Here is a 27,430-nt window from a genome sequence, read left to right on the forward strand (position 1 = left end):
GACATGATGACATCACACAGTTCCTCCATATGGACATGATGACATCACACAGTTCCTCCATATGGACATGATGACATCACACTGTTCCTCTATATAGACATGATAACATCACACAGTTCCTCTATATAGACATGATGACATCACATAGTTCCTCCATATCTTTGATATCACACAGTTCCTCCATATAGACATGATGACATCACACAGTTCCTCCATATGGACATGATGACATCACACAGTTCCTCCATATGGACATGATGACATCATACAGTTCCTCCATATGGACATGATGACATCACACTGTTCCTCTATATAGACATGATGACATCACACTGTTCCTCTATATAGACATGATAACATCACACAGTTCCTCCATATGGACATGATGACATCACACAGTTCCTCCATATGGACATGATGACATCACACAGTTCCTCCATATGGACATGATGACATCACACAGTTCCTCCATATGGACATGATGACATCACACAGTTCCTCTATATAGACATGATGACATCACACAGTTCCTCCATATGGACATGATGACATCACACTGTTCCTCTATATAGACATGATAACATCACACAGTTCCTCTATATAGACATGATGACATCACATAGTTCCTCCATATGGACATGATGACATCACACAGTTCCTCTATATAGACATGATGACATCACACAGTTCCTCTATATAGACATGATGACATCACATAGTTCTTCCATATCTTTGATATCACACAGTTCCTCCATATAGACATGATGACATCACACAGTTCCTCCATATGGACATGATGACATCACACAGTTCCTCCATATCTTTGACATCACCAAGGCATTTTCCTCCACTTACTGGATATTTTCCATTTTTCGGACCATTCTCTGTGAACCCTAGAGATGGTTGTGTGATAATCCCAGGAGATCAGCAGTTACTAAGACACTCAGCCCGGCCTGTCTGGCACCAACATCCATGCCACGTTCACTTATATCCCCTTTCTTTCTCATTCTGATGCACGCTTTGAGCTTTAGCAAGTTGTCTTGACCACGTCTACATGGCTAAATGCATTGAGTTGCTGCCATGTGATTGGCTGATTAGCCAGGTGTACCTAATAAATGGCCAGTAAATAGAGTATTCGCATTTTAACCCCTTCTTGGCGTTTAAAGGGGTACTCAGGTGGAAAACCGGAAAGTTAAACAGATTTGTAAATTACTTCTATTAAAAAATCTTAATCCTTCCAGTACTAATTAGCTGCTGAATACTACAGAGGAAATTATTTTCTTTTTGGAACACAGAGCTCTCTGTTTACATCACGAGCACAGTGCTCTCTGCTGACATCTCTGTCCATTTTAGGAACTGTATAGAGCAGCATATGTTTGCTATGGGGATTACCTCCTACTCTGGACAGTTCTTAAAATGGACAGAGATGTCAGAGAGAGCACTGTGCTCGTGATGTCAGCAGAGAGCTCTGTGTTCCAAAAATAAAATAATTTTCTCTGTAGTATTCAGAAGCTAATTAGTACTGGAAGCTCTGTAGTATTCAGCAGCTAATTAGTACTGGAAGGATTAAGATTTTTTAACAGAAGTAATTTACCAATCTGTTTAACTTTCTGGCACCAGTTGATTTAAATAAAAAGTTGATTTAAAAAAAAAAACTAAAAAAAAAAAACTACGCTTTCTACCGGAGCACCCCTTTAACTCCTTGGGGACGAAGGGCGTATGCATACGCCCTCGCATCACTTCACTTAAGGACGGAGGGCGTATTGATACGCCCTCTGTATTTCCAATCACTGCCGCTCGCCGGGTGGTGATCGGACCGGGATGACTGCTGATATTTATCAGCAGGCATCCCGTGGCGCCTAGAGGGGTCCTGAGACCCCCCATATCGGCGATCGCAGCAAATCGCAGGTCAATTCAAACCTGCGATTTGCCGCGATCAGGGCAAAGCGGGTCACTGGTGACCCGATCTCCCGGAAAATAAGCGTGATCGGAGCTGTCAGAGACAGCTCCGACCAGCCTAAAGGATAGGAGCGAGGTGGCAATGTTGCCACCCCCTCCTATTCCCTGCCATTGGTCGGTCAGGCTGACCACCAATGGCAGGAGGGGGGCGGGGGGGGGTTAGAGTTCATTTCCTCCCGCACTGCCCACCGATCGAAGTCGGTACAGAGCGGGGGAACATGGGCGGCGAGGAGGGAGCATGGTCCGGCTTACCCGGACCTTCGGAGACGGCGGAGACGGCATCCCGGAGCAGCGGCTGCAGCAGGAGGAGCGGCGGCCGGAAAGTGCGGCGGAGAAGGCTGCAGTGAAGATCGCGATAAGTGATCTTCACTGTGGCCTTCTAAAAGCTGCAAAACTACAACTCACAGCATGCCCACACAGTCTGTCTGGGCATGCTGGGAGTTGTAGTTTTGCAACAACTGGAGGGTCACAGTTTGGAGACCACTGTATAGTGGTCTCTAAACTGTGGTCCTCCAGATGTTGCAAAACTACAACTTTCAGCATGCACTGACTGTCTGGGCATGCTGGGAGTTGTATTTTTGTAACATCTGAAGTGGCACAGTTTGGAGACCACTATATGGTGGTCTCCAAACTGTAGCCCTCCAGAGTTTGCAAAACTACAACTCCCAGCATGCCCAGACAGTCAGGTATGCTGGGCGTGTAGTTCTGCAATATCTGGCCCTTCAGATGTTGCAGAACTACAACTCCCAGCATGCCTAGACAGTCTGGGCATGCTTGGAGTTGTAGTTTTGCAACATCTGGAGGGCTACAGTTTGGAGGCCACTGTTCTTCCCCAGTTGCTGCATAACTACAACTCCTAGCATGCCAAGACTGTCCAGGCATGCTGGGAGTTGTAGTTCTGCAACATCTGAAGGGCCAGATATTGAAGAACTACACGCCCAGCATCCCTGACTGTACGGGCATGCTGGGAATTGTAGTTTTGCAACAGCTGTAGGCACACTGGTTCGGAAACACTGAGCTAGAGTCTGTTTCCTAACTCAGTGATTCCAACCCGCCTCCAGCTGTTGCAAAACTACAACTCCCAGAGTGCACTGACAGACCGTACATGCTGGGAGTTATAGTCTTGCAACAGCTGGAGGCATATGGGTTGGAATCACTGAGCTAGAGTCTGTTTTCTAACTCAGTGGTTCCCCACCAGTGTGCCTACAGCTGTTGTAAAACTACAACTCCCAGCATGTACGGTCTGTCAGTGCATTCTAGGAGTTGTCATTTTGCCACAGCTGAAGGTTTGGGGTGCCCCCCCCCCCTTGGGGCGCCCCCCCCCCCCATGTGAATGTACAGGGTACATTCACAAGGGCGGGTTTACAATGGGTTTCCTTCAAGGAAACTTACTGTGACCCCCTGCCTGTGTGAATGTACCCTAAAAACACTACACTACACTAACAAATAATAAAAAGTAAAACACTACACATACACCCCCTTAAACGGCGCCTCCAGCTGTTGCAAAACCACAACTCCCTGTGTTGCCGGACAGCCATAGGCTGTCCTGGCAGGCTGGGAGTCTTGCAACAGCTGGAGGCAACCTGTTTGGGAAACCCTGCTGTAGGGTTTTGGTGGAGACAAGCCCCATCCTTGTAACCAGGTCCACCCCTATTGCAAATTCCTAATTTAGGCCTCAAATGCGCATGGCGCTCTCTCACTTCAGAGCCTTGTGGTATTTCAAGGCAACAGTTTTGGGCCACATATGGGGTATCTCCGTATTCGGGAGAAATTGCGTTACAAATTTTGGGGGGATTTTTCTCCCATTACCCTTTGTAGAAATGTAGAGAAAGAAAGGAAGGCGCCTCATGTGCGGGATCAGTAGATCTTGCAGGTGGGGGTAGGGGACGGTGATTCCCAAGCCGCTTACCAAAGTTGGTTGTGCGCCCACACACAACAAGGTTAAGAGCAGAAGAGATATGGAAGAAGGTCCACTGCAGCCCTCCTGGGTGAGAGTAAAATCAAAACCGAATGACCAGGGATGCAACGCGTTTCGCTGCGCATGCGCAGCTTCATGCGCAGCGAAACGCGTTGCATCTAATAAATCCATTGATTTTACTTGGCTGCCTGATGGTTCCTCTCTGCGCCAGACAAACTCCTGACTCCCTGGTCATTCGGTTTTGCCTTTGTAGAAATGGTAAATTTGGGGAAAAAACGGCACTTTAGTGAAAAGTTTTTTTTTAAATTTAGGGTATGTTCCCACATGGCATATTTGCTGCGTATTTTATTTTCCCTGTTGAAGTCAATGGGTAGGAAAATACGCAGCAAATACGCAGCAAAATACGCCACGTGGGAATGCACCCTTACACATCCGAATTTAACGAAAAGTCGTCAATCACCTGTGGGGTGTAAAGGCTCAGCGGACCCCTAGTTACGTGCCTTGAGGGGTGTAGTTTCCAAAATAGTATGCCATGGTTTTTTTTTATTTTGCTGTTCTGGCACCATAGGGGGTTCCTAAATGTGACATGCCCCCAAAAACCATTTCAGCAAAATTCACTCTCCAAAATCCCATTGTCGCTCCTTCCCTTCTGAGCCCTCTACTGCGCCCACCGAACACTTGACATACACATATGAGGTATTTCCTTTCTCGAGAGAAATTGGGTTACAAATTTTGGGGGGCTTTTTCTCCTATTACCCCTTGAAAAATTTAAAAAACTGGGTCTACAAGAACATGCGAGTGTAAAAAATGAAGATTTTGAATTTTCTCCTTCACTTTGCTGCTATTCCTGTGAAACACCTAAAGGGTTAACACACTTACTGAATGTCATTTTGAATACTTTGAGGGGTGCAGTTTTTATAATGGGGTCATTTATGGGGTATTTCTAATATGAAGACCCTTCAAATCCACTTCAAACTTGAACTGGTCCCTGAAAAATTCAGTTTTTGAAAATTTTGTAAAAAATTGGAAAATTGCTTCTGAACTTTTAAGCCCTCTGGTGTCTTCCAAAAGTAAAAACACGTCAACTTTATGATGCAAACATAATGAAGACATATTGTATTTGTGAATCAATATATAATTTATTTGGAATGTCTGTTTTCCTTACAAGCAGAGAGCTTCAAAGTTAGAAAAATGCAAAATTTTCAATTTTTTTCATCAAATTTTGGAATTTTTCACCAAGAAATTATTCAAGTATCGACAGAAATTTACCAGTAACAAAGTAGAATATGTCACGAAAAAACAATCTTGGAATCAGAATGAAAATTAAAAGCATCCCAGAGTTATTAATGCTTAAAGTGGCAGTGGTCAGAATTGCAAAAAAATGCTCCCGTCCTTAGGGTTATAATGGGCTCCGTCCCCAAGGAGTTAATGTAGATGCAAGTAAAATTTTGCTTCAAGAAGTCTACATGGCAAGTGCCAACTGCTAACTGCTGCCACCTGTTGTCAGTAGCTGGGATAGGAGACTCATTGTAAAGGTTTAACCCCCTAGATCTCATAGTTAAAGCAAGATATTATAGGGGTCAGAATAGGTAGATGCAAGGCAAATTTTTTTTTTTGTTTTTTAAATATGCGTAAAAGACAACGCAAATTATATAAATTTGGTATTCTCTGTAACTGCTGTGAACCCCCCCCCCCCCCCCCCCATCATTTTATGATACTCTGTTAGGAGTTGTTTATGCTACATTTGGTCACCTAGAGGCCATGATGTAAATGCTAAGAAGGGGTTAAAATGCAAATACTCTATACACTGGCCACTTTATTAGGTACACCTGGCTAATCAGCCAATCACATGGCAGCAACTCAATGCATTTAGCCATGTAGACGTGGTCAAGACAACTTGCTAAAGCTCAAACCGAGCATCAGAATGAGAAAGAAAGGGGATATAATTGAACGTGGCATGTATAGGCTTGCATTGAAGGGGCGGAGTGTGACATCACATGGGGGCGGGGCCGTGGTGTCACAATGCTCCGGCCCCCGTGATCGCCAGTAATCAGACCCGGAGCGATCGTGCTCCGGGGACCGATTTTAACGGGGTGCTGCGTGCAAGATCACAGGGGTCCCCAGCGGTGGGACCCCCGCAATCAGGCATCTTATCCCCAATCCTTTGGATAGGGGATAAGATGTCTAAGCGCCAGAGTACCCCTTTAACACAATTTTGAGAATGTTGAGGGCAGACACATCTGTAGGGTCACTCCAGGTTCCAGCCAATATAATATCAAAAGTTCAATAGTTTCAGAAGTTTGTTTTTGTCATAAAGTGCATTATGGGCTCGTTGTTTTCCTGACTCAGACTATCATGTGTAAGTCCTGACCTTTTCGCTTCTCATTGTTGTGGAGAGAGAATAATTACAGCAATCACCATCATTATTCTGCCGCAAAACCGACACGGCGGGGAGTGAGGAGTCGATTAGTTAGTTTTATGAGACAACCGTGGGGGAATGAGGGGTCAAATTAACAAGTCTTTATTTTGTTATTATATTTCTTATGAAGGTGATCTTTATACCTTGTTCTTTTTTGCATTGTTTGTAATTTACAGCCAATTTTAGCTAATTGCTAAAGGCTCAAAGTCACTTTTAATGGCGGTGGCGGCTGCTTTACGGTAAACGTCTCAGTAGGTAGAGAATTGAGCTCAGATCTATTCAGTATGAGGGAGAATTATCAAAACCTGTTTTAGGCTAAGTTTCCACTTGTTGTTTTTTTTCTGGCAGTTTTTGGATATCTACCACTGCAGTTTTTGAGCCAAAGTCAGAAGTGGATCCATAAGGGAGGAGAAGTGTAAGTCCTTCCTTTATATGTCCTATTCCTTTTGAATACACTTCTGGCTTTGGCTCAAAAACTGCAGTCCCCTATGGGCAACTTAGCCTAATGGAAAATTTGCTAAGTTGCCCATAGCAACCAATCAGTTCACTGCTTTCATTTTTCAGAGGGCCTTTGGAAAATGAAAGAAGCGATCTGATTGGTTGCTATGGGCAACTTAGCCACTTTTCCTCTATTCCTCTATTTTCCCTATTTTTGTTATAACGGTCAGTGGTCCGATACAGAGCGCCAAATCGCCTGCGGATTTACAGATGTAGTGGCCGCCAACAATGCTGTGGCGTGAAGTGGTGTCATAGTGTTCCGCGCTTATTGCTGGGCCAACGCTTTTCTAGTGATTGAGCGGCGATTCATACAGTATACATTGCCTCTCACTTCAGTAAGGGTTGAGTGGTGATGCATACGGTACTATAAGCATCGCCGCTCACCCAACTATACACTAGTGAGCAGCGATGCATACAGTACTGTAGGTGTCTCTTTTCACCACGGAGCTGCTGGTCCACTGTGTTAACATAATGTAGAGTCTCTACAGGTGTGTTGGTCGGCCGAGGCATACATAGAACCTGCGGGCTGGCGTACTTTAGTGAAAAAGTTACACTATGTAATTAGGCCGCAGAGGAGCCCCTTGTTCCACGGGCCCCATAGCAGTTGTGTTGTCTGATGTATGGGAGGGATGCCGCTGTTGGTAGCTGCTCCATCTGTAAAATGCTGGCTACCATTAGAGAGACCTTAGGAGCTTATTGCCTACTGTCTTGCGGCAATATTTTGGTGTCATTTGTGCCATTTTTGTTAACATATTTACTATAACTTTGCAGCATTTTAAGCCCTTTGCTTTCTGATGGATTTTAGGCAGGGGTGGCATCAAATCCTCAACAACTGGTTCCTGTGAGGGGCCATCGGTCACAGTAGAATCTTCACAGAAATACCGACCAAAGAGCGGGGGAGAGCATGAGGGACTCACTGAAGGACCCATGCTCAGAACATGGGTGTAGGATCCCTGCTTCTCCTTGGCTCAAAACACCAGCTGCCCCTTTAATAACTGGTTCATGGGAAACAGTGAGAACTGTCTGGGTGTTGCCTCTGATTTTGGGACATGGTTTTGCTTCAGTAAGGTTTTTAGGCATATTTATTATTTGCAACTTTTTAAAACGTTGCACATTTTTTGCTCACTCATTGGGTGGCGTAGAAATTTACATTTCGGAATTAACCATATTAATCAAATATGATGGTTGATATTGGCATAAAGGAAAAATGAGGAATGCTAGAATTGGTGATGTGAAAAATGTCACAAATAATCTGTTTGGGGCAATTAATAAGGCAATAAAAGGCTACATACACATTTACAACTAAAAAGGAAAGAACTTCCCAAAAAGATCTCAATTAAAGGTGATTTTAGTACTTACCTTCCAGACAGTAATGAACAGGCTTAGGAAGGATCTGCGCTTGTCTTGGGGCTTAATGGCCATGTTGTGAGATTACCACAACACTGTGGCTATCTGTTTGTGAACTGGGTATTTCCTGTTGGAGTTTGTTCCCTTAAACTACAAATCCCACGATTCCTTGTCTGTAAGTGTGAGGTCACTTTTCTCCCTCCCATGCATCAGCCACACCACCCATTGAAACACACCTGTGATCCTTTCTATGCAATAGACCAGTGTTTTCTGACCAGGGTGCCTCCGGCTGTTGCAAAACTACAGTTCTTGCAGAATAATCTCCCTTTCACCCAGCAGCCACTCCACCCACTGAAGCAGACAGGCTCCCTCTGATCACCTGACTAGTGATGTCTCGGGCCGCATTGCACCCTGGGAAAACCTGAGACGACAAATTCCTGGATGAACCCTTTAATATACATTGGGGACATTAGTCCTTGTAGGTGCATTGATTTTATACACAGGTTTTGATCTTGCTGTTGGAGTGTACAAGCACCAAATGTATTACGTGGTGCAGCACATCTGATAACAATGGGGCTAGGACACATTTTTTGTGAAATTTGTCTTCAGAGAACCAGTATGTATGATTCCTCCTCTGCGACTTTTTTGCGACTTTTTTTCCCGTGCCACTTTTGTGTGATTTATTTTTATTTTTATGCTGTCTACAGACAGTTTTGTAAGCCAGATCTGGCTGGTGTTTGTAGTGTAATAGAGGGCATTGCGACAAACCTGCAAATTTGCAAGAACAGTCACAGTTTGTAAATCTCTTAGCACTGCAAAGTGAAAAAGCCAACCCGAGTACATCAGGGGGACTTGCAAAAGTCACGTAGTGATTGAAAGTCAAAAAGTTGCACAATTTTTTGTCCAACTGCGACAAGGTTGCACCAAATTTACACAGAAAAACCTGTGTATAAGCCTTGATAAATATCCCCATCATGTTCTTTGAAAAGAATTAGGGATTATATGTTCAGGATCGGACTACACAGGGTTTGTTGTCTGTTACCATGGAGACACAGATCTGCAGAAAAATTTAAATTGACCAATAAAAACTACAAAGCTTCATTTATCATTTCAGATGCATCAGACTTATAAAAAGAGGGGTATAGTTGTACATAGCATACATTAAAAGGGGAACTCCACTGGCCAGAATTTGGAACTAAATTTTCCGAATGCTGTTTTCCCGCTGCGGAGGTCGGCCACGCCCCTCATGACATCACGGCCACACACCTTCAGTGCAAGTCTATGGGAGGGGGCGTGACGGCATTGACTTGCATGACATCACAAGGGGCGTGGCATCGAGGGAGCATGGCATGATGCCACAAGAGGGGGCGTGGCTTGACGCCATGTCCCCGGCTTCCCAAACCCAGCGTTCTAAACATATTGTTTAGAATGGCGGGTGAAGCACAGGTGCTGCATGGAGATCGCCGTGGGTACCTGCGGCGGGACCCCCGTGATCAGACATCTATTCCCCTATCCTTTGGATAGGGGACAAGATTTCTGTGGGTGGAGTACCCCTTTAATACCACAGTTTTACTGGTGTTACCTGTGCTAACCTGCAACAAGGCCTTGCTATTATGAATTACCTTCTTTGTTGTTTTTCTTTGGGTTTTTTTTGGGTTTTTTTCCACAAAGAATAAAAAAATAAAATAAAATTAAAAAAAAAGTGCAATCTTTATTTTTCACACTGATATAAAAAAATGTACAATTCAACATATCAATGCATGTTCAGGGTGTTCCACAGTGTAATCCCCGCAGTTTACATTTCATAGAATGTCTCTAGAATTTACTTTCTGAATGTGATATCAATCTCCCATGTTCCTATTCGGTTTGTCATCTATTATATGTAAACCTCCAAGGGCTCAATGAAATGAGTGAACCACATTTTTGGCTCATGTTCCTGACAGCTTGATGGGGAGGTAATAATAAAGTTAAAACATCACTAAAGCCCAACATCAGAAAACACTTTTCCTCCTTCTTACTACGATACCCTTCATCCTAAAGTGCTTACTGTTTCATATATATCTACCGTATTTTTCGCCGTATAAGACGCACTTTTTCTTCCCCAAAACTGGGGGGAAAAAGTCGGTGCGTCTTATACGGCGAATACACCCCTATGGCGGCGGTCCCTGCGGCCATCAACGGCCGGGACCCGCGGCTAATACAGGACATCACCGATCGCGGTGATGCCCTGTATTAACCCTTCAGACGCGGCGATCAAAGCTGACCGCCGCGTCTGAAGGGAAAGTGACACTAACCCGGCTGTTCAGCGATTTCACCGCGGCGGTCCCGAACAGCCCGACTGAATAGCCGGGTTAGTGCTTACAGGACACCGGGAGGGACCTTACCTGCCTCCTTGGTGTCTGCTCCGTGGCGGGATCCCCTGTATGGCCGGCGCTCTCCTTCCTCGTCATCACGTCGTCGTGTACGTACGTCGGCGTGCGTAACGACGTGATGGCGGCGACGGAGAGCGAGGATACCCGGCCAGCAGCAGAGACGTTCCGGAACGACGGGGACACGGTGACAGCGATGGAGCGACATCCAGGGCAGCGGTGACGGGTCCGGAGCGGCGGGGACACGTGAGTATTACCTCCTCCTGCAGTGGTCTTCAATCTGCGGACCTCCAGCTGTTGTAAAACTACAACTCCCAGCATGCCCGGACAGCCAACGGCTGTCCGGGCATGCTGGGAGTTGAAGTTTTGCAACATCTGGAGGACCGCAGGTTGAAGACCACTATTGGGTTCAAAATCTTTATTTTTTAAGATTTTGCCCCTAAAAATTGGGTGCGTCTTATACGCCGGTGCGTCCTATAGGACGAAAAATACGGTATATATCTTTATCAGTGGTTCTTAACCACAGGGGTTCGGTGAGTCAGTCTCGCGGGTTTGGCGGAGGTCAAGACACACACCCAACGCATATGATTCGTGGTGACACGTCCCGCTTGTCCATCATTGGCTGCAGGTGATCATGTCCCACCTAACAGATCTCAGAGTACTGTTTTACCCTACTGTAAAGGGAGCCTCCTATCCTTTGTGGCTCCGCTCCTTAGCGATCGCCTGCATGCGTCCCACGCTGTAACGCACCACTTCCGGCGCGGCCTCCCGTGACGCACTTCCGGTCCCGCGGCGTCTCAAACAGGCTCAGCCAGACAGTCCCTCTGACAAGCGGACAGCCTGGACGCACGGACACCGCAGGGAACAGGTAGGCACCAGCAGAAGTCACACTGATTTGCAGTAAATATTCATTATTATGTTTTTGTGTAAAAATCATGTTTTCATGGTTTTGTTCTTTAATGGTTTTGTTCATTTTGTGCACCTATGTATAAATATATACTTAAATATATACCTATGTTTTGAATTTGAAAATAATCATATTTTATTTTTCCAATTAAAGGGGTATTCCAGGCCAAAACTTTTTTTTTAAATATCAACTGGCTCCGGAAGGTTAAACAGATTTGTAAATTACTTCTCTTAAAAATATTAAAAATTACTTCCAATAGTTATTAGCTTCTGAAGTTGAGTTGTTGTTTTCTGTCTAACTGCTCTCTGATGACTCATGTCCCGGGAGCTGTGCAGTTCCTATGGGGATATTCTCCCATCATGCACAGCTCCCGGGACGTGACATCATCATTGAGCAGTTAGACAAAAAACTTCAGAAGCTAATAACTATTGGAAGGATTAAGATTTTTTAATAGAAGTAATTTACAAATCTGTTTATCTTTCCGGAGCCAGTTGATATATATAAAAAAAGGTTTTGCCTGGAATACCCCTTTAAGAGGGGTTCGGTGAATGCGCATATGAAACTGGTGGGGTTCAGTACCTCCAACAAGGTTAAGAACCAGTATATATACTTGAAAATGCCCGTGAGAGATCGCCTAAATGTTGTCTGCATCATGGAATAAAAAAGTAAGTATATATATATATATATATATATATTTTTTTTTTTTTTTTTTTTTTTTTTTCCTGTTCCTTATTTTTATATTTATCTATTTCACTTTTGTGTTGTTTTTATTTTGTTTACTATTATCTTTTGGTTGCTATTTTTATTTTCATTGTTCATTTTTTTCATTTTTGATTTTTACTTTTCTTCATTTTTATACTACTATATTTACTTTTTGTTTTCACATTTTACTTTTTAATATTTTTACTTTTGTGTTAATTTTTTATTTTTGTATTTTTTTTTTGCTGTCTCACATTTTTTCATTTTGTTTATTTTTCCCACATTTTATTAAAAAAAATTTACATTTTTTTGTGTTGATTTTATTTATTTATTTTTATTTAATTTTGTTGGCTAAAATTTTTTACATTTGTAAATTTTTTTTCCTATATTATTATTTATTTTAGTCTATTTTTCCCAAATTTTTATTTCAATTTTCCATTTCTTGTTATTGTTAAGTTCATTTTTATACTATTTTGTTACATTTGATTTTATTCATATTTTTACTTGTGTTTTTACTTTTTTTTTTTTATATCTTGTGTTTTGAAAAATATCTTGTGTTTTTATTTTTTTATTATTATTTTTTTTTTTTGAATGGAAGGATGGCATTCTTTGCATTTCCATCAGATGTTTGCAGATGTTTCCTTTCATCAGAAAATGTTCTGACATTGTATTTAAATATTTGGAGCATAAAGGAAATCTCATACACCACTAGTCGCTGACACTTGACAGAAGAAAATAACAGGCTGGAAGAACAAAAGATGAGCCCATCTTCCATCCCAAAAAAAATAAAACGAAACCGGAAAGTAAAGAGCAAAGTAGGAACATATTTCTCTCATTACAGGATGGCAGGGAAATAGATTAGAGCAATGAAACTGCATCCAAGCCAAATCTGGCCGGTCACATGGTCAAGAGCAAATTTTATACCTTCCTACATTTAAGAAATACAAATTGGAAATTCTGCGAAAGGGTCCCTAAACACTTATTTTTATTTTATTTATAACTTTTTAGACTTTTTATGTATGAAATCCAAGGAAACAGCTGTACACGTTTGTAATTCTGTTGTACCCTTTTTTTTCCCTTTTTTATCTTCCTTTTTTTTTTCTATACTTTATTCTCCACAGATAATTCTCTGTGTTACGTTAATCAAACTGAACTTAACTTTTCTTATTCTTGTTCTTCAATTTCTGCCTCAAATTAAAGGAGTATTCCAGTTATGAAAAAGTTATCACCTAGCCACAGGATTGGTGTGTCTCATTACTGGCTTGCTTTACGACTTGCATTGAGGGGGCGTGACATCACACAGGGGGCGGAGTCATGACATCACGATACTCCGGCCCCGTGGTCGTCATGCTGCACACTCGGAGCCTCCAGCCCTGCGGAGAGCTCACAAAGGTGGGTGCTGAATGACAGATTGTGGGGTCCCCAGCGGCAGGACCCTCGCAATCAGACATCTTATCCCCTATCCTTTGGATAGGGGATAAGATGTATTAGGGCCGGAGTACCCCCTTTAAGGCTATGTTTGCATGGCGAAGTTTCTGCAAAAATTCTGTTCAGCAAAGCTTGCTGAGCGGAATTCCGCCAGAATTCCAGTGGAATCGTGGCAGAATTTCAGTTTTCTCAGAATTTGGCTTAAATTCAAGCCCCGTTGACTTCAATGGGATTACGCTTTGGAATCTTATGACTGATCTATTACTTCTGCCTAGTGCGGACAGTAAGCATTAAGTGTGGCAATTCCACTGCCTGAATGGGACAGCGGAAAGTAATGGGAAGTAAATTCCGGCAGAATTCTTCCGCAAAGTTCTGTATGGAAATACCGCCTTGTGAACATAGCCTAATGAGAATCTTTACTCTACCCTAAGCAGACACTGGAACTCAAGGAAAGATCTACCACTAAAGCCACCATTGTGGAGGCCTCCTGCTATGGGAACTTGCACATAAGGGGACTTGTTTGCCTGCAACCTACTCACCACAATCTAGGTTATGGTATGTTTGGTAATCCCACAATGTTACAGTGTCCTTGAAGCAGCGTAATGGGTCCCCGGCCTACAGCTATGCCACTAGGGATGAGCAGGACGAGCTAAGGACATCACCGAGCTGGTTCCGGGACTCCCCGCAGCCACTGCAGAGACAGTTTGGACTAATGTGGCCTCAAAGCGGCTTACCAATGGACACAAGGACTTGTCGCGGATGGCCGTCAAGGGAGGACTCTCTCTCAGGTCATTCATGCATGCCCGCAACCTGTGCACAACCCGGTACTGCCCCCGGTGCCCCTACGTGGAGGAAACATCTTTTCACGTATTTTGGCAGTACCCCTTTGCACAGGGTCTGTTGGACACCCTGGAACATGAACTCAGAGACTCTGTACCCAGGAGCTGCCTATCGTACCATTCGGTGCTTTACGGTCTGTGCCCTGGGACCCACGATGTGGAGGCCATCCAGGAGGCCTGGCGCCTTATGAACTGTTTTAAGGACGCAGTGTGGCTTGCCAGGAACCGCCTCGTGATCAACAGGGAGAACATGTCCGTCCGGGACTGCCGCAGGTTCATCAAGAGCCTGCTCAGAGACTATTCCATCTTGGACAGCCCGGCCGTCGATGAGGAAGAAGAGGAGTGAAGACCCCTCTCCTTCTCCCATGTCTCCCTGAAGATATAGCTCAGCAGTTTGGCCCTGTGATCTGCCCCCTCCCCACCCCCACATAGTCGCCCACACCCCTACCCCGATCACAGATTGTATTGTTTTATTGTTCGATCTCTTGTGCTTCTCTATTACAGGATTGAGCGGAGTGTTAGAGTAGCATGTGGTACGGTGTATAGCTCAGGGAACCTTTGCTGTGTATTGTACTGTCATGCTTTGTGTGATTGTAATTTATTGCATGACTTGTAATGACTGAATGGACAATAAAGCTCTTTCATTCAATCACTAGGGATGAGCAGCAGGGGCCATATTCGAATTCACAATATTTTGAATATATTGACGTCCTATGTTTGCGAAATTTGCATATTCGCTATGTTCGTTCACTTTTTTTCCATGCAAAAATTTGCATGGAAAATTTGCATAAAAAATTTGCATGTGAAAAAAACAAAGAAAATCGAATATTCGTCATTACGAATATATAGCACTATATTCTAAATATTCGCAAAATCGCGAAGTGTTGATGTTGACGCAAAAAATTTGCATTACGAATATTCATGCTCAACACTATACGCCACTATACGCTGACACTCACCTCCAAACAATGCATGAGATACTGACTCAGCTTTTACGTTCTATCCCGGTATGTTCCAGCTATGAAGCAACAAGTAGCTGCATTTTTGTGGCGGTTTCTCTTAATTCACAGTAGGGAGACGTCTTGGCACTGAAGGTTTATAGCCCGGAGGCCTGCCAGGAAAATGAAGCACTTGCTGCTGGGACTTATATATGGGAAGATGATTCAGTTACTACGATGGGGATTAGATTTGTAATATAAGAAATGTTTTTTTTCCTCGTAATAAACAGATTAAAGCTATAATGACCCTTTTCTGCAATTGCATGAGCAGGGAACTAAAGGGGTCCTCTAGCCCTATAAATTTCTGTTCAAACAAAGTGAGTATGGGCTAGAATAGCAAAAAATGGCATACCTTTCAAATATTTATAGCTGTGTTCTCCAAACGTTGTATCTCCAGCTGTTGCAAAACTACAACTTCCAGCATGCCTGGACAGCCTTTGCTCTTTTGTTCCCCTGTGATTGATCCCTGGTAAGTAATGTTCCTCTCAAAGGGATACTCCGGTGGAAATTTTTTTTTTTAATCAACTGGTGCCAGATAAAGTTAAACAGATTTGTGAATTACTTCTATTTAAAAATCTTAATCCTTCCAGTACATATCAGCTGCTGCATGCTCCGCAGGAAGTTCTTTTATTTTTTACTTTCTTTCCAGTCTGACCACAGTTCCCTCTGCTGACATATCTGTCAATGTCAGGAACTTTCCAGAGCAGGAGAGGTTTGCTATGGGGATTTGCTCCTACTCTGGACAGTTCCTGACATGGACAGAGGTGTCAGCAGAGAGCACTGTGGTCAGACTGGAAAGAACTACACAACTTCCTCTGGAGCATACAGCAGCTGATAAGTACTGGAAGGATTAAGATTTTTATATAGAAGTCATTTACAAATCCGAATAACATTCTGGCACCAGTTGATAAAAAAAAAAAAAATAATAATAGTTTTCCACCTGAGTACCCCTTTAAGCTTTTGTATCCCTTATGTTATACAGTAAGAAAATTAAGCACTGTTTACTATATGATGGGTGATCTATAACTGGATCCAAACCATAAAAGTGCAAAATAGCATCCAGATAGTTTTATTTTGTCTGTACCAGAATACTTGGTGGTCGAGAGTATTTGAGGGGACAAAACCCACATACTACATCAGGTTTTTCCAAACAGTGTGTCTCCAGCTGTTGCAAAACAAACTCCCAGCATGCCCGGACAGCCAAAGGCTGCAACATCTGGAGACACACTGTTTGGAAAACTCTGTACTACATACTACATGCCCAATGCAGTTAAGAAGTCAATGTATTATCCGTGGTGGTCTAGAGTTAGAAATAGTGTTGAGCGGCATAGGCCATATTCGAATTCGCGATATTTCCCGAATATATGGACGAATATTCGTCATATATTCGCTAAATTCGCATATTCGTAATATTCGCGTGAATTTTCGCATATGAGAAAATTAGCATATGTGAAAATTAGCATATGCGAAAATTTGCCTACGCGAAAATTTGCACGCCAGTCTCACACAGTAGTATTACAGCCTTCTTTACACCACACAAGCTGGAAGCAGAGAGGGATGATCACTGTGATGTGTACTGTGAAGAAAAAAAATATATAAAAAATAAATAAAAACGAATATTTGTAATTGCGAATATATAGTGCTATATTTGCGAATATTCGTGAATTCGCAAATATGCGAGATTCACGAATAAAATTCGAATTGCGAATATTCGCGAACAACACTAGTTGGAAAGAGGTTACTGAAACTAACCCTGGTGGTCTAGGGCAGATGAGATGTTACTGCTATGATCCCTGGGGGTCAAGGGCCTGAAAGACGTTACCGTCATGAACCCTGGTGGTCTAGGGCCCAGAAGAGGTTACTGCCACGATCCCTGGTGGCCTGGGGCAGAAAAGAGGTTACCACCATGATCCCTAGTGGTCAAGGGCCCAGAAAAGGTTACGATCTTCATCCCTGGTGGTCTAGGGCAGGAAAAATGTTACTTCCACAATCCCTAGGCAAAGAAGAGGTAATCGTATGATGCTCAGCAAGTTCCATGGGCTCATGCAAGAAAGTAGAGACCAATGCTGGAGTTACACTTTAACCTGAAAACTGAAGGCCCCTACACTCAAGTGGATGGTTGGACAAGCCAGGTCAATACCACATGGACAGAGTCATAACACAAAATGGGATAACCAGGAAACGTCTGAGGGTAAGAACCAGAAGGACTATGAAGCACAGAATCGGTAGCAAAAACATGCACAGGTCAAACCAGGAGAAACTGAGTCAGGTCCGAATCGGCAGGCAGAAGGTCAGGGAACTAACAAGAGGTCAGGAAACTGTAATATAACTAGGGATAGAATTTGTGCAAGGGTAAGGAACCACAATCACAGGCATCTGTGGCCAGCAGATGCCTGTTTGAATGTCTCACCATTCAGGAGTAGAGAATCGCCACTGACGCCACTGACCCTGTGCTCCCGTCTCCTGATTGGCCCATCTGCCCCACATCCTATTGGTACGAGCAGAGCTGGTCATCATAATAGTGTCGGGACAGGGAACAGGAGCGAGGACGGATAGGTCAATAAAGTCTACACATGGTGCCCAGTATTCATAGGAAACGCGCTGACCAACTTTTTGGCTTCAGAGACCCCTGGCAATAAGATGGCATCAAGGAGAGCAGCTGTCACGTCTGATACATTTTCCAGTAGGGTGAATATTGTTTACAATATATTATAGCCTTATAAAAGGCTGACCGTCTAATTCATGGATGAGCCAAGTCCAGATAAGACAACCCAGTGAGATTACAAAAATGTGCCACTATCTATAAATGCGAAGAAATGGAAAAAAATATCCTGAAGGGGCGCTGCACATCTCCGAACACTAAACACTGACACATTAAACACTGATTTTCTGTGGGTCAGACTGGTGATCACATGACCCAGTTACAGTTATAAAATGCACAGATGCAGCTTTGCTGGAATAAAGCAGGACTAGACATGTAGGACTAGAATTGGTGAATATGGATGATGTGGCGCTTCTTTTAATGCAGTAATCTGCCCCTAGACATCTTATCCCCTATCCAAAGGAAAGGGGATAAGATGTCTGATAGTGGGAGTCCGGCCGATGGGACCCTCCATGATCTCCGGGCCGACACTGCAGCATTCTGAACATGGAAGCTTGGAGTTTCTGTGTTTGTGACGTCACCAGATGACTGGGGGCTGAGCCAGAGATCGCAGGGGTCTGGCCGCTAGGATAGGGGATAAGATTTCTAGGGTAGATAATTCCTTTAACCTCACTCCCTCCCGTCTGTATTCTGCTGGTATGTGGTGACCCAGCACCAGAGGCTGTCCCGTGGCTTTGGACTGTCTCGGGTAGCTTGGAAGCACTAGGTGTTGGGCCCTCTGTTATATTAATTGTGCCTTTAACAGTGTTACTCATGAGACCCTGCAGTGAACCCCATGTGACCCTGCCTGCCAATGAGAACCCCAAAGTCTCCCGTGTATAGTGAGGTGCAGGGGAGGAGTTAGTCAGTCCGCTGTTAGTTTCACCCTAGTGTGGCTCCTGAGCAACAGCTAGCTCAGGTGTGCTGCGTGTCGTGTGCTCTGAGGAGAGGCCTACTTCTACTATAATCTCTACCCTGGTCATCCTGCAAGAAAATACTTGTGTAGGAGATTCATGCCCCTGCGGTGAAAGCTACAGTAAATTGGCAGGACCCTAGCAACAAGAATTCATTCATTCAACTACTATAAGTCTCATAACAGCAACAGGGCTCCCAAGGGGTTATGCTGCAACAAAGACCAGCTGTCTATGCAATTCCATTTGCATCTGCTCAGTAAAGATAGTTATCCGTAACCTGACACCGGTGTGTTTATTTGCTCATCGTGTCTGGCCCAGGAGAAGTTGTCTCCAACTTCAGACGGTGTAAAGGGTAACGGTGCCCTGGCGTCACAAAGTGATCAGGTAAATCTACTAACACCACGTGGCGACCACAGATTGGTAGTGAGATATCTAACATGCAGACAATATAGATCCGGCTGACCCAATCTTTGGCCTGTTTATACATAAATATTCTTGAAAACTGTATCCCCTTTAAAGGAATTCTCAAGGAAAATAAAAGTCCCTTTATATAAAACTAGTCATTTTGTATATAAAACAAGAAAAATGCGATGAGGTGCAGCCTGTGGGGGCGGCCTTAGTTTTTTGTACATCAATTTTCCTGACACTAAGTTTTTTAGAAGACGCTACAGGAGTTCTTAAAAGTTCCCCGAGATGAGATGAAGTATTTATGTAGAACACCTCTAGGCTGTTGTGTGGGATGGAGACGAAGAACATCAATCATTTCCAGACAAATTACTGTGTAAGCAAAAAACAATGGAGTTTATGGAGGAAAGTTTATTTTGTTGAAGAGAATCAGACACCTTATTCACCCGCACTAAACCAAATAGTGCGGGTGAACAGCTTTACAAAGAGGGGTCACTTACTTAAATCCGTTCAGTATATCCAGAGTTCTGGCACTGTAATCTTCAGCTGCATTAAGCTCCAGCATTGGAGGCAGGGAGCCGGCTCACCCAACTCCCCTGCCTCCTCTCTATTCTCTGTCCACCCCACCCACTTCATTAAAATGCTCTCTGTGCACTCATCCATGACCTTCATTAGCATATTTTTGACGGGGGCGGTGCGGAAGGACAATATGGAGGTGGCAGGGGAACTTGGTGAGCTGGCTCCCTGCCTCCATTGTGCGCTAGAGCGCAATGCAGCTGAAGATTACAGTGCCTGAACTCTGCATATACTGAACAGATTTAAATAAGTGAACCCTCTTTGTAAAGCTGTTCACCTGCACTATAACTCAGTTTATTGGGTTTAGTGTGGGTGAATAGGGTATCAGATTCTCTTTAAACTCCCTAGAATCTACAATGGGATTTTTGCTTTCATTTGGCTAAAATGGTGGAATCCCTACTCCAAGGCCCCATTACCATGGCAGAATTTCCAGCCAGAACATGCTGGCGATAGGACCACTAGGCAATGCGCCACCTCCATAGACGGCAATGCATTTTCAGATTCTGCAGAAAAAAGGATATGTGCATTATTTTTGCAGAGTCTGGAATTTCCGCCGCAGGCATTCTGCTGTGTGCACGGTGCAGCACGGTCCATGGAAAACAATGTATGAATGGCATCTTAATCTATCAGCAAATGCAAAAATGCAAGAAATCACAGATAGGACACAAAGCAATGTTTATCCCAGTTTCTACCAACCAATGTGCCTCCAGCTGTTATAAAACTACAACTCACAGCATGCACAGGGGGCAAACTATTCATGGGGGGATCCTACTGTGGTGTCCCAGTACCGCATCCTATACGGTACCTATGTATGTTTGGGTCCCCATAGCCAGAGTCCCTAGGACGTAGGGATCCCTGTCACTTATTTAATCCCTTGTCGCCTCTATTTCTACTAATAGACCAGTGGTCTATATAAGGTTAATGTAAATATAATGATATATCTGAAAATAAATGGTTAATTACCTGTGCCATAGCGTTGCAGGACCTGCGGGTCATGTGACTAGGTGAACTCTATGGTATTAAGCTTAAGGACCTTTGGAGGCCCTGTGATATAAGAAATCCCATTACTCTCTGTAATGGTGAATGGCAGATGTTCGGACCAATCGGATTCGCCCCGCCCCCTGCCCATATAAGGGAGCGGCGGCCATCTTTTCTCTCTCTTGTTCCTGCGCAGCCAAGCAGTAAGGATCTCTCTTACCTCGTGGGCTGTCATGAGAGAAGGATCTGCGCAGCAACTAACGCAGTGAGTTAGGCCTGAGCCTTGCGGCGACGGCTGAACAATTCTAAGTCTAGAGTGTATCAATCCCCAGACACTCTGCAGCATCACCGGACCTAATAGTACCCCTAAATCCGGACGGATCTGCAAATATCTACCCTAAATTCAGAGACTGTATGACTAGCTCAAGGTCCGAAACAACTGCCAGTCACTAAGCAAGATTAGGACTGTTTATATGAGACTGTTACTGTGCCTTGGATACTGCAAGCACTTAAGTAAAGTTGTTCAAGTTCAATCTCTTTGTGGACCTTCAGTCAAAGTTCAAGTTCAATCTCTTTGTGGACCTTCAGTCATTTCATGCACCTATCGTTACTGGGAAGGGCGGCGATAGGCTGGAGCATTGACTCAGCATACTAGCCCTCAGCCTGGTGTCACGAACTATAGGGTTATCATTAACCCCTCCTATATCGATACCATACCACCACTAACATACACCCACAGGGCTACCACACTACTAACAGGGGGCAAACTACCCACATGGGGGAAAACTACCTACAGGGGGAAAACTATCTACAGGAGGCAAACTGCATACAGGAGGCCAAAATATCCACAAGGGGTAAACTACCTACAGGAGGCCAACTGCATAGGGGGGGGGGGGGGCTGGAGGGGGGCAAACTACCTACATGGGGAAATCTGCATACAGTGGGGCAAACTGCATACAGGGGGGGGGACTGAAAATGGGAGGCAAACTACCTACAAGGGGGGTGCTTCCTAGGGGGGGCAAAACTGCATACAGGGGGACAAACTACCCACAGGGGGATCCTACCTACAGGGGCCCAACTGCATACAGGAGGCAAACTGCATACAGGGGGCAAACTGCATACAGGGGGCAAACAGGGGGCAAACTGCATACAGGAGGCAAACTGCAAACAGGGGGCAAAGTGCATATAGGGGGCAAACTGTATATAGGGGGCAAACAGGGGGCAAACTGCATACAGGGGGCAAACTGCATACAAGGGGGGTCCTATCTACAGGAACAAACTGCATACAGGGGCGGAAACTACTTACAGGGGGCAAACTGCATACGGGGGTGGGGGCAAACTATGTACAGGGGAGTCCTATCTACAGGAGGCAAACTGCAGGGGGTTCTACGTACAGGGGACAAATTGCTTTCGGGTGGGGGACCCTGTGGTAAAGACAATTTCCAAGAGGAGTCTGTGTATGTTGAACCAACCCGTGAAACCTTTGGATGATATTAGTCATGTATCAAGTATACTATAAAACTTGTGTGTCCTATGATGCAGTTTTTTTTTAATTGTTCTTTTGCTGTACAGAATTCCAAAGCCTGATTCTAATTTTTACAATTTTCATCTATTAAGTAGGAAACATGATACTTGTTATGTGTGCGGCTCAAAAGAACTGGTGGTGACGTAGCGCGTGATCAGTGCAGCTCAGTATTTTATCTCATGTTTATAGGGTATTTAGTCTGGAGATACTTGAGTAATTCTTGGCGTCAGAGGTCCTAACATTAGGCAGATGTAGCTGCACTAATTCCTAAGGAATTATCCAGAGTCAAAAACATAAATCTATATGTTGTAGTTTCCATCTCTGGCACATCTGATAAGAAGAAGTACAGGAGGCAAAAAGACATCTAGAGAATGTTATTAATTAATTCAATGCAAATTAATGGGCAGAAGTAGGAAGTCTCTAGTACATTGTTTTCAAACAAGGGTGCCTTCAGCTGTTGCAAAACAACAACTCCCAGCATGCCCGGACAGCCGAAGGCTGTCCGGGCATGCTGGGAGTTGTAGTCTTGCAACAGCTGGAAGGACCCTGGTTGGGAAACACTGCTCTAGTATATGCTAAAAGCCTAAAAATAATACTGTAATATATTTCCTTAGTTTAATTAGTTCTCGGATTTTGTGAACTTTCACATTGAATTGTAATTGTGCGGACCATATTCTGGACTATCAAATATCCTGAATTAAAGGTTTGTAATGATAGATAGATATGTGGTAGCGGGGTGTGATGAGGGCACATGTTATTACCCTAGGGGCAGATGGCATTAACCCCTTGCGTTCGTGACGCCAGGTCGAGGTTTAGCCTAAAACCACCCGAAGGTATATATAAGACAACGGTAGCTTTACTGAGGGTAGACAGTTGGTAAAGTCTATACAGTTCAGCCAGGGCCCAAGGAGGTGACCAGTGACAAAGAGACCTTAAGGGCTTGCTGGGACTTGTAGTAGGACTGGACAATTGAATGCAGACCAAATTGACTTGACAGATGACAGGGACTGACGTGACTTGACTCATAAAGCTGTGACTTTATCTTACTTGACTTGATGGTGGCTGCAGGACTGGACTTTGAGGCCTCCAACACTCAGGACACACACACTAGACAAGACTGCACTGGACCTCAGCAGAAGAGAGAGAAGCTCCACCCAGGGCTTTTATGGGGGAGACTAGCAGGGAGCCCATAGGTCACTCTTGGGATCACCTTGTCCCTGGTACCTCCTGGGTAACAGTCACATGACATAACTCTTAAAGATACAACACGTTTTATAATACAATACACTGCAGAACATATGTACAGGGGGGAAACAGGTGCAAGGGGCCCCGGGGACACTGAAGGAGGCTGCCTGACAGGACAGCAAGGATACGGGGTAACATCTCCCGTACTGGGCAACCACAGATAGATAGATATGAGATAGATAGATAGATATGAGATAGATAGATAGATAGAGAGATAGATATGAGATAGATAGATAGATAGATAGATAGATAGTAAAGGATAAGTGCAGCACACCAGATAGTTGAATCCAAAAAATAAAGTGTTTTTTTCCAGTGAGACTTAAAAATGGTGGTGGGAGGCTACTGAAACGTTGTAACTACTTTTTTTTGCACCATGGAATAAACAACTTTATTTTTTGGATTCAACTATCTGGTTTGCTGCACTTATCCTTTGCTAGTTTGCTATAATCCATCAGCCAGGTTTCTATACCTGCGTGCACCCACCTCATTTTTACTACCTTGGAGATGCTGCTTCTATCCTTCTCTGTAGATAGACAGATATATAGATAGATATGAGATAGATAGATAGATAGATATGAGATAGATAGATTTGGACTGACTGAGTAATAACTGGGTTAGTCATCTCCTGATGATATTACGCTCAGTATAATCCTCTTAGTCGTGTAATCTTGTGCACTCTCAGCATTTCCTCCCTGTAGCAGCTGTGCGGTAGAACGCCCCTGAATTTGTCAGGTTTATATGTTTGCAGTTACATCAGCAGCTGAATACAGCTCATGTTATTAGTTGTAAAATAAGAGAAAGTGAAATAATTACATTTCTCTAAATTCACCGGAAGATTTGTATTTTACAAAACCTTCCGTCACATATGGTTCATATCATATAAAATCTCGATCATCTCTGCTGAACACTCTCCACAGTCCATTGTGTCTGTATGGTACTTTATGGCTGTACGATACATGGACGACGTCCCCACGGGGATCATGCACATTGTGTTGTGGTCGGTCAGATAGAAGTTTCTTCATGCACATTCCATGAAAGCTACAAGGCCTGACTCAGCCCCAGTACTCTCATATAGTATCCACTCAAATATAGGTGGACTGTTTGATAACACAGAACATTATACTGTAACATTCCTTAAGTCTGGGTGGGGATCAGATTTTCAGATATTACTGGGATCTCATAAATATATTTAGAACTTGTTTATAATAGTAAAAACCCTTCATAAATAAAACTGATCATGTCAGATGATTAAATTCTGAGTGAAATGGACTCAGAGTTATAGAAAACAACTTCTATACCACATCTGACACTTTGCAATAAGAACGAGAGAGGGAAAATGGAAAAGAAAAGATGGAGAGAAAAAGACAGAAAGAAAGAAAAAAAAAAGAGAGAGAACGAGATGGAGAGGGGAAAAGAAGTAAAAGGAAAAAGGGACAGAGATAGATAGATAGTAAATCAAGATGGTTGGTGCAAGCGGCAAAATAGCTCAGGTCAGGAGCTCCCAGGTATCCACAAAATGAAGACTGCAGCAGCACACAGATGCGGTGAATCGAGTGGTTTTATTCCAGGCTACGTTTCAGCCACTTGATTCACCTCATTTGTGTGCTGCTGCAGTCTTCATTTTGTGGATAGATAGATAGACAGGTAGACAGATAGACAGATAAATATAAAATAGATATGAGATAGATAGATACAAAAAAGAAGATCACTGCGGCACTCCAAAATGATGAATAAAGTGAGTAGTGTTTATTCCATCAAGAAACACATGGCGATGCCATGTGTTTCTTGATGGAATAAACACTACCCACTTTATTCATCATTTTGGAGTGCCGCAGTGATCTTCTTTTTTGTATCTTGACTTGGAGCCCTGCAACCAAGGATCTCCGCTCTGATGTGCAACCAGCCACACCTCATTTTATAGGAGCGCTGCTACCTTCTTGTGGTTTTTTAGATAGATAGATAGATATGAGCTAGATAGATAGATAGATACGAGAGACAGATAGATAGATAGCTATGAGATAGATAGATATGAGCTAGATAGATAGATAGATACGAGAGACAGATAGATAGATAGATATGAGATAGATAGATAGATATAAAATAGATATGTATGGGATAGATACATAGATATAAAATAGATAGATAGATAACAAATAAGAAAATATTCCGCAGCACTCCAAAGTAAGGTGCAAAAAAAGTGATGGATTTATTAGCCTGACGGTATAGATAGATAGATAAATAGATAGATAATATTGGGGCCAGTTGATAATTATTAAGGTTGATCTATAAATTCGTCTTTTTTTACCACTATATAATACGTTTTCCTAGGACTTCTTACCTATAGGCTTGTTTGCTCCCAACATCCCGGCCTGTCCAAGGATTTTGAACACATGATGAGCTGGAAACTGTTCTTCTTTTTCCCATTGGTCTACATAGGGGTTAATTTCTGTGTCTATTATCTGTTGATTAAGAATTTAAAAGGAACCAAATTAATATTATTTCCTTACTAAATAGGATCTATATACAATTTAAATCTTAAAGTTGCTGTCCAGAAAAGAAAACAAAAACAGCGCCTTTCGTGTCAATAGGCTGTGTCTGGAATTGCAGCTTGGACGTATTCACGGTCCTTAGAAGTGATAAAGCAGCCTTCCCATGGTTGTATTGTTTAGTGTATTCAGCTCCTATGCAGACCTTTGTATAAAGGACCTTTCAGGGGTTATGGCTGCATGATAACCAGTAGAGATCTCGCCTATTGACGATTGTTTATAAAGCCTTCAACCAGCTTGATGATTATGTAGCCAGGACTATGGAAGATTACGGGATCATACATGCGGCCCTTTAATTTAATCATTGTTGGCTGCTAATTCTCCATTTATAGGGGAGACGTACGACCAATAACAATTTAAATCGCTACAAAAGATCCTAACAGTAAACGAATGAGGGTTTTCTTGTTTGTATCCCATTGTTGGTACCTCACCATTAAGGAATTGGTGGTCTATCCTGTGGATACGGTATGACTGTAAAATGCTTAAAAAACCTGGGATATATAGATTGACTAGCTGAGTATCCGGCGTTGCCCGGTTTTTCCTTCCTAATCTTTGTCATATCCCAACCCCATATCTCGTCCTCATACCCCGACCTCCTATCCTTACCTCCTATCCCGACCTCCTATCCCGACCTCCTATCCCGTCCTCCTATCCCGTCCTCCTATCCTGACCTCCTATCCCGACCTCCTATCCCGACCTCCTATCCCGTCCTCCTATCCCGTGCTCCTATCCTGACCTCCTATCCTGACTTCCTATCCCGTCCTCCTATTCCGACCTCATATCCCATCCTCCTATCTCGACCTCTTATCTCCACCTCCTATCCCGAGCTCATATCCTGTCCTCATATCCCGACCCGTAATAGGTGTACCAGGTATTGAAATATCTCCAGCCGTACTGAAGTTATGCTGGAACATACATTCCCATTGATTTGCATGGGACTTTGAATGAAAACCCCGACCCTCACAAATGGGGGTAATTAAGGGTTAAATTAACTATCCTATATTTTAAGTGGACATATAAGTAACATGTGACCAAGTATTATCGAAATATCTCCAGCCGTTTGGAAGTTATGCAGTAACATATATTTCCCATAGACTTGTATGGGACTTTAAACAAAAACCCAGACCCTGGCAAATGGGGTGAGTAAGGGTTAAATCACCTCTCCTATGTTTGTTGTTGACATATAAGTAAAATGTGCGCTAAGTTTCATGTTAATATC

General features: G+C 43.4%; 1 protein-coding gene across 2 annotated transcripts in view; it reads right to left on the minus strand.

Annotated features, from left to right (window-relative positions):
* LOC130272948 (probable acyl-CoA dehydrogenase 6) overlaps positions 1–27,430 on the minus strand; it is a 106,851-nt gene that overhangs the window by 63,796 nt on the left and 15,625 nt on the right. For both annotated transcript variants that reach the window (XM_056519001.1, XM_056519000.1), the window contains exon 3: positions 26,004–26,124. In XM_056519001.1, the coding sequence (XP_056374976.1) occupies positions 26,004–26,124 (121 nt within the window). The remainder of the gene's footprint in view (positions 1–26,003; positions 26,125–27,430) is intronic.

This window comes from Hyla sarda, chromosome 5, assembly GCF_029499605.1.
Source record: "Hyla sarda isolate aHylSar1 chromosome 5, aHylSar1.hap1, whole genome shotgun sequence".
NCBI lineage: Eukaryota > Metazoa > Chordata > Amphibia > Anura > Hylidae > Hyla > Hyla sarda.